Below are 9,063 nucleotides of genomic sequence, written 5' to 3' on the forward strand. Positions count from 1 at the left end.
TGGAGTATTATTACTGTTTGTTAGAACAGAGGCCAAATAAGTGGTGATGAGCAGAGGGCTGGGTTTACTTGAAGTAGTAATTGGGTGTGATGAACACAAAAACCAATGGTATGCTTTTATACTTTCTGCAGACATCTAATCAATTTGGTGAGAAAATTTTCCAGTGCATGACACAAAACTTAAAGGAATAAAAGGAATGTAGAATAGTAATCCACAGGAATGAGAGTGGAGCATATGCAGATTAGAAAAGAAAATAAAACCAGACAGTAGGGAAGCTTTAATACGCGGTCTGCTGGAAATAAAATAACCTTGGATTTCTTAAAAAGAAATCACTTTGAAGAAGAATTGGGGGAAAGTTAGTTTTATATACTGAAAAACTACAGTACAGTAGTCCTTAAGCTTATCATTGAAAATGGATGAAGACCTCTCATCTCACAACCGAGAAATACTGAGTATTGTCAAGATTGACAGGATTGGTTTTGCCTGAGATTATCTTCCTGGGCACAGCCTGGAAGTCACACACTACCAGTAATGGTGACAAGCTTGTCAATAGATTCACCAGTCTCTTCATTAACAAAGTTCAATCTTGGTGAGACACTGATGATGTTTGAATTGAGTTACTTGAACAAAATTACTGTATTTTCACATATGTAACTCATGGATTACTTGTTTAAAAAATTTATAAAATTACTTGTTTAAAGGGGAGAGGAGTCACTGGAAATTACATAAAGTGTTGCTTATTTTCATCCGCCTTTAATGCTTTTTATATAAACACTTTCATTAATTAGTAATTACAGGCTTAATGGATGGTTTGATTCAAGCTGGTGAACATTCAGATGTGTAAATTGTATGTAGCATAGGTTTGTAACTTCAGAAGAGCTTTGAAATTTACTTAGGGAACAAATCACTGATTTGATCAGTCAGAAATTTCAAATGCATGCCTCAAACAGAGGAGTGAATGGAAACTTTCAGGGGAAGACTTGAAAGTTTGCTGACTGAAACAAGAAAGGTACAAAGGAAGCCAGGAACTAAATCAGAATTTAAAAGAAATGGGGATAAAGTGCTATTTAGCAGAGCTAAACAGGTTATATTAGGGCTCAGATAGTATTAACGATTCTTGGTTTGGTTTGGTTTAAGTCTAGATTTAGCAGAAAGATACTGAAGTGAACTAGAAAATATTTGTGTAAACATACAGATGTTTATATCCATAAATACATTTACAGTGCAGTCTCTGTAATGTTGGACATGGCTGTTGGAACTTGCATTTTCATTGAAGCCAGTACAGATTCTTGGTTTGTCCTCAGAAACTTTAGTTTAATTTCACTTAACTCTTGTAACTGGAAGCAGTAAAAGCATCAATTATCTATAATATCATGTGTTTATGTATCCAGAAAGTGTGCTCAAATGCCTAGCATGATCTCTCTTTCTCCCTCTCCTGCTGTTCTAGGAATTGGCTCTCCGTAGCCAGCTTCCAACAATGGAACAAGACGGTGGATCTCAAAACCCTGTGTCATCTCCTGGAATGTCTCAGGAACTGAGAACAATGACTACAAATAGTTCTGATCCCTTTCTTAACAGGTTTGTAGGAGTAGCTACTAGAGGAAAGAAATTTGATTTAAAATTCTGTTTGGTACATGTAATAGTTTATTTTGAACATCTGTCTGTGCCAAGAGCCACAGCTGTAAATGAATCTTTCCTTAAATGGCAAGTCTAGTAAAAGTGAAGATTAAAAGCTGTCTCCTGTGGGAGGAAGTAGTCTGTTCAGACTTGCAGGAAGGTTTTTATTCAAAGTCATAACATGTTTGCCTCTGCATAATCTGTTGACTAGCAGTCATTTCAAATTACTGACTCAAATAATTTGTGAATAGCTTGCTGTGAGATCAAATGAACAGTGAGGCACATTTAGGATTACAGCTTGAGGTTCATTTTAAGGTTTCTCCATTCACCCCTCCCCTCCAGGTATTTAGCAGTATTTTTACTCTGCTAATGTTAGGTCTACAAATAGTGGCATGTTTCATTTTAAATGCTGTGTTATTTTGAAGTGGGTATTTTCATTCAAGGTTTAGAATCTTACAGTACAGACTAGTCTTTCATAAAACTTTTTCCTAAATCCCTCTGACTTGAAGTGTTTATTTTGTTGGAATTACTGTTCAAATTTCAGCTTGCAAATGCTTCATACCGAACATTATAACTTTAGAGAACTGCTGCAGCTTGAGATTAGTGATGTCTGTATTTTGGGTAATCCTTTTGTGAAGATTTATGTCCTATACAGACAATTATGATGAGAAAATTGGATGGTTTTTTGAGGAATTATCCTATATGGAATTCATCCTGTAGGGTGTTCCTGTGTGAGCCTCGACTGTGCTGGCTTTGTCCTAAGAAATAAAAGAGACAAGACAATTTAAACCTGACTTGCTCTCCTATGGGAAGCCTCTGTAAATAGATGATGGTATTGATGTGGTTTAGTAACATTCTAGCTTGAACTACTGGAAGGCTGTTGCCATCATACATCTTACAGGTCCTCACATCTTCAAAACCTGTTTTCTGACCTGAAGGAAATGCATCTTCAGGTTTCAAATGGGCATGGCAGTGGACTGATGCAGTTTATACGTTGTGAGTCTGCACACGTAAAGTGATGGATCTTTGCCATTAACTAGGAACAGGGGGAAAAGCTAGAAAGGGCAAAATTGCATTTTGTAATTTTATGGCTGGTTGATATTTACTGCAAAGTGCACAAAGAAACTGCTTGCCTAGTTGCATGTATGTTTAACTGTTTTGATTTGGTTTTGGTTTTGTTTTTTTTTTTTTATGTAGCCCTTACCCCATGCAAAGTATTGAAAATCTGTATTTGACTTGAGTTGAGATAATCTTAATTTGCATTTTGGTCTGACCATTTGTCTCCTCCTGGGCTGATGGCACCACACTAAATTCTGTCATCTGGGTGCGGGAAAGGGATTTTTAAGAAAGGACATTTGTGAATATGCATTGCTGTCTCAGAAAGCAGTCCAATAATTTTGACCTAAAGATCTTGTTGATACTCCTTATGTTAAAGTTTAGACTTGGAGAAATGCTCCTTTCTATCTTTATAGGGTGTATATAAAGCCCCTGGTGAGATAGTACTAAATTTAGGCCTCGAAGTTATATATTCAGATTTTAGGTTGTTTAATATTTTTTGCTGCCTATATAATAGAAGCATAAAATCTCAGAAAATCACTACATTGGAGCAATTTGATATAATGCTCAGTAGTAGTTGAAAACGTATAATCAAATCTGCCTGCTATCTTTAGTACTGACTGTCATTAAGGTTTATTTAATTTTTTTTAATGGGATATTCAGCAGTGCAGGCTTCATTAGACTGTTTCACCTTTTCATTTGCCACACTTGTTTATATATTTTTGTCGGTTAGATTTGTATTGGTAGTGATGGTAATTCTCTGTTTAACTCCTAAATTGGTATTTCTTCTCTTGTATACACATATTTTAACAATGATTAGTTGAAGAAGAATCCACTCTATTTTGGGTAATGCTGTTTAGTTGCATGTGGTAATTTTGGGTGGTGTGACTTCTAAATGAACAAATCCTTGTTGAAGAAAGACGAAATGTGTATTAAGGAGTGATTTGAAGAGAAGTGATGGACATTCCAGGAAGGGAGATCATCAGCCAAAAAGCCTTCTCCACTGGAGTGATTTAATTCAGCGTAGTCTCGGTTCTGTTTTTAGTATTTTGTCCCATAAAGTAAACCATCATTTTTGTTCACAGAAGTTCCAAATCATTTACTTACTAGGATTGTATTGAATGTGTGGTGATTCTGTTTTTAAATCAGTCTAAAAAAAGATAAATATTTACGATTTATCTATATAGAAATGCTAGGTTCCTTTCTTGTATGGCAAAGATGTCCTCATGGAATCAAATATATATATTTAATATATATATTTATATACTTGGCTGAAGGCATTCTACTGGCATCCGATGTTAAATATCTGTTCATAATTTTTTTTTGTTCTATAGCTGTTCATAATTTTTTTGGTTCTTCATACTTGACAAAAAGGCATGTACTGTATACTTCATAAGTGCATCATGAGGAGGATCAGTATGTCTTCAAATGATAATTTGAACAGTAAATCAAGTTGAGGTTCATTTAGAATGCCAGCTGGAAAACCAGTAAGGATTCTCAGTGAATGCTGCCCTAACCTGAAGAAATACAGATTTTGAAAATATTTTGTGAAGACTGAATATTAGGAGATGCAGAGGAGAGGGAGGTAATGATGGCCTTCGACAGCTGCTTATTCAGGCCACAGCTCCTGCCAGCAAAGCTGCTCCAGCATGGGCTCCTGTCTCTGTGGGGCCACTGGTCCTGTCAGCCTGTTCCAGCACAGGCTTCCAATGGGGTCACAGCCTCTTTCAGGCATCTCCCTGCTCTGGCATGGATCCTCCATGGGCTGCAGGTGAATCTCTGCTCCCCCTTGAATCTCCAGGGGCTGCAGGGGCACAGCTGCCTCACCATGGCATGGGCACCGTGGGCTGCAGGGGACTCTCTGCTCTGGTGCTTGGAGCCCCTCCTGCCCTTCCTTCTGCACTGAGCTTGGGGATCTGCAGGCCTGTTTCTCTCACGCTCTCACATTCTCACTCCTCTCTCCCTTCTGCTGTTCAGCATTTTTCCCCTCTTCTTAAATATGTTATCACAAAAGTACCACCATTGTCACTGATGGGCTCAGCTTTGGGCGGCTACACCACTTTGGAGACAGCTGGAAGCTTCTGGCTGACATGGGATCAGCTCCTCCTGCTGTGTCACCCAGTGATCCCTGCAGACCCCTGCTACCAAAACCGTGCTGTAGAAACTCAACACACTGGCCTGCTTCCCCTCCACATCCCACATTTTCCACTGTGGCTCTCTTGGTCTTGCTTGCTGCGCTGGCAGGAGATGGCAGTAAGAAAGTGAAGGCATGTAAGGCCCCATGCCATCAGTTTGGTTAACTGTTCTGTCAGCGAGATCATTCTGAGCAGGGTTTGTTTATAGGATGGCTTCTGTACCAGTATTTGATTTATATTTGGGTGCTCTCTTGCCTTGACATGTGTGACTTAACAAGTAGTAATGCAGCAGTGGGAAGCAATTGAAGAACTGCTAAAGGAGTTCCAACTATTTATAACAGCAGTGACCTAAAAATACACTTCAGTGGTTGATTAAACATGGGAACATTAGTTAGAAGTAATTTTTTTATCCTTATGGAAGCATAAAAGGGTGCACCATCATTATTATTATTTTTATGATCATTATGGATTATCTGATATGCTCCAAAAGGTTTCAGCTGTGGGTGGGTGGGTGTGAAAAGATTAAAATTATGCACAGCACAAGTAGGCAGTTTCTTAAAGCTCCTTAGGTATGTTCTCATGAAGTTAAGTTGAATCTAAATAATATGGTTTTAATTGGAAAAGGTCTGCAGTCAAATAAAACCCAGGTGTCTCATGCAAACAAATGCTTCAGTTTTATATTAGAATAGAGGATTTCTCATAGTAGCAATGTTTTCAAAGCCCATAAATTAGTTCAAAACAAGCATATATTTTATTTTCTTCAGTACTCTACCTTCATTTTTTTTTCCCTCCTTTTCTCTGTTACAGTGGAACGTATCACTCCAGAGATGAAAGCACAGATAGTGGACTTAGCATGAGCAGCTACAGTGTACCCAGAACCCCAGATGACTTCCTGAACAGCGTGGATGAGATGGATACAGGTCAGGTTTTGTGTACATTTTTAATGCCTATTTTCCAAATACTCTTGTATCTATTTGCAATGAAAACAAGGAACTCTGAAGAGCTGTGATACTTTTCTGAAGAGCTGTGATACTTTTTGCATTGTTTGTTTACCTTTTCCTATTTCCCCTGTTCCTCTGATAGGAACATTATGGTTAGATTTATGAAAAAATATACTTGTATTCGACTGTATTGAGATGATGGGAAAATTGCTCCTAAGTTGTACCACTCCTGTTTTTATAAGGAATTTGAGTGTGTTTGCTTTTTGAAGTAATGTTGTTCAGAGCTAGGAATAGTATGTCATACAGTGTTATTAATACTACTCCAAAACTATATTTGACTCAGTATTGTCTTTTTCCTTCAAGTGTAAAAATTAAATTCTGCTAAATGACATCAAAGATCTGTAAGATTTGGGCCACTAGGTGAAAGTTGGAAACAAAGGCATGTTCTTTGTACATCCGAATGCAGTCAAGTTATCTTTGGGGTTTGTGATGGATTTCTATGAGTCACACTGCTTGTATGATGCAAGAGGTACATAATTAACCAGTTGTCCTGATAAATTGTGGGTTTGGTACTTGCAGTACACTTAATATCCATCTTTGTGTTATAACTAGGTGACAGTATCGGCCAAAGTAACATACCATCCCATCAGAACCGTTTCCCAGACTACCTTGAAGCCATTCCAGGGACAAATGTGGACCTTGGGACACTGGAAGGAGATGGCATGAATATAGAAGGAGAAGAACTGATGCCAAGTCTGCAAGAGGCTTTGAGCTCTGACATCCTTAATGACATGGAATCTGTCTTGGCAGCCACCAAGCTAGATAAAGAGAGTTTTCTTACTTGGTTATAGGGGCCTCAGGGAGACTGAATTCTAAATCTGTGAAGGATCTAAGGAGATTAGGACATCTGTATCTGAAGTCCAGAACAAGCCAGTGTGGTGCACTTTGGCTTGTGTTCATAAAAAGTAAATGAACAAATACTCAACAAGATTCTTTGGGTTTGCTCTTCCTTGTCCATCGCTGCTGTTATATATTGCTGACTTTTTTCCACAGTTGACTCTGAAGAACAGACATCTTCTTGATCTTTTTCTATTGCTGTTGCAACTACTGTTTGGGGGGGTGGGGAGGGATGATGAGCCTGTTTTGGATGACGAATGCCATTCCTTTTGTCCTAGTGTGCGCTTGCATATCATTTTATCTAAGTACTCAGATTTGAGAGTTAATTTCTGCATGTCACTGCTTGTAGTTTGCTCAGCTAGTTGTCTCCTGCTGCCTGTAGCAAGTGATAAAACATGACATACTGGGGTGACAAGCCAAAAATGATGTATCTGGTCAAAAGAAGTCAATACTGATTTGGAGATATGACATAAAGGAGGGCTGAAGACTGTTTGGCATTAAGTGTTCCTACTAGTAGCTCTTGCATTAGCCACAAAGTGCTCTTGTTCGTATTTTATGTTATAGTAAATCATGAGTCATTTTACATAGAAACATGTATGAATTTTGATTGTTGCCACATACTCTAGCCTAACTCCATTTGTCAGAAATATTTTGATTATTTTTGTTAGTTGGTTTAACTGTAGCTGTAGGATGGGAAGTAATTATAGGTGTTCTGGGTTTTTTTTTAAATAGTGAAATCTAAGGTTTTTTTCTGATTTCACACAGTCTTATTTAAATCTGAATTGTCTGCTTTTTTTTATACTTAAACCATGCCTATTGTAGCCTGATAAGCTAGTGAGTACATAAACCAGTATGTTTTGCCTGTAACTTTTTTATTTTGTTTAAAGGCTAGCTTTGAATGTAATCATTAGATTTCATGACCAGTGGCTTATTTTTCATGTGTATTTACAAGACTTTGAATTAGAATCTGATTACAGCAGTGTAAAAGTTAGAGTCCTTTGTCATGTGTACAAATTTTAAACGGATTTTAAAGTAGCAGAACCATTTTAAAATTACATCCAATCCCTCTTCTGGTTTTCAGTTTTGGTCTCTAAGTGAGTTCAGATTTTGAAATCCTTCATGGGAAAAAGTTATAAAAAGTTTCTTAACAGAGACAAAAATTCTGAACTATTATTATTACTGTGCATTGCAGTGAAAAGGCTAGAACACCAAAAAACTTCTCAATAAAAACTTCTAAGTGTAATAGTTACCACGTTCTGTTTGGTGAAAAATAAGCCCTGGACACTATATGTAGAAGACTGTAAAGATATGTGTTAGATGGTGACATGAGCAGGTAATGAAGTGTATATTAGTAGTAGAGCTTAGCATGGGGTAGAGGTGAATATGAATAATTTTTATTTTAACAGGAAAAGATGTATTACTACAGGAGTCTGCAGGAGTTGACACAAGTTTCCAAAGAGTATTTTTAAATGAACAAAATGAGCATGAATCAAACTTTTCAGTATAAGCTATAGAATTTTAGGGGGGCTTTTGGGGTTTTTTTTCTGATGAAAAATAGTGTCACCAGTTAACACCTCTATAATTAAGGGCCTGTCACCATTCTCCACATGGAGCCTTTATTTCAAAGGGTGTGTAGCATGACTATAAAATACTGTAAGTGTGAAACCTAGTTTTGGAAAAAATCTCTCAGCAGGGACTTCTGAGGAGAGATTTTTTGAGTTTTACTGTTTTGCTTATTTTTTTAAAGACACTGATTATTTTTTAGGCTAGGAACAAAACAGCAAAACAAACAAAAAACCCCATCATATTACTATTGCCATTTGGATTTCTTCTATGCTTCAGAAATAATTCTGATTTAGGATGATGTAAAGAATGAAAACTCTTAACCAAATCCCATTTTAAAAAAGTAAGCAGCAGAGGCAGAGATTTGAAATTTGCCACTGTAAACATATGTTTACTATTTTACATAAACGTGTTAGTGTTTGAAAAACACAAAATTTTGTGGTCTGTTATGGGATACAGGCAAGTTTTAAAACACATTCACAATTATATATATTCTGCTACACCATCAGTGATAAATAGGCCACTTATTTTGTGCAATGACACAGTAGCTCCTAAAGCAGTGTACTGTGTCCAAGATAGGGATTTTAGTAGCATTTTTGCAATTTCATTATGAATCCCTCTCTCTCCTTCCCTTCAGGAAAAGAAAAAGACACTAAGTTTTTGTAACTTGAACGATCTGACATAAAACCACAACAGCAAGGAAATCCAGAGTTAATACTATTTCAGTTATCTTCCACAGTTGTATCCAGGTATCATAGCACATAGAGAATCGCAGAATAAGCTGAGTTGGAAGGGACCCATCAGGATCATCAAGTCCAGCTCCTGGCCCTGCACAGGACACCCCAAGAGTCACA

General features: G+C 37.3%; 1 protein-coding gene across 4 annotated transcripts in view; it reads left to right on the plus strand.

Annotated features, from left to right (window-relative positions):
* YAP1 (Yes1 associated transcriptional regulator) overlaps nucleotides 1–6,600 on the plus strand; it is an 82,471-nt gene extending 75,871 nt beyond the window's left edge. For all 4 annotated transcript variants that reach the window (XM_062514491.1, XM_062514497.1, XM_062514502.1 and 1 more), the window contains 3 exons: nucleotides 1,448–1,578; nucleotides 5,616–5,728; nucleotides 6,362–6,600. In XM_062514491.1, coding sequence (XP_062370475.1) covers nucleotides 1,448–1,578; nucleotides 5,616–5,728; nucleotides 6,362–6,600 — 483 coding nt within the window. The remainder of the gene's footprint in view (nucleotides 1–1,447; nucleotides 1,579–5,615; nucleotides 5,729–6,361) is intronic.
* Nucleotides 6,601–9,063: the final 2,463 nt, after the last annotated feature.

The sequence above is a fragment of the Cinclus cinclus genome, chromosome 2 (genome assembly GCF_963662255.1).
Source record: "Cinclus cinclus chromosome 2, bCinCin1.1, whole genome shotgun sequence".
In the NCBI taxonomy this organism is placed as follows: domain Eukaryota; kingdom Metazoa; phylum Chordata; class Aves; order Passeriformes; family Cinclidae; genus Cinclus; species Cinclus cinclus.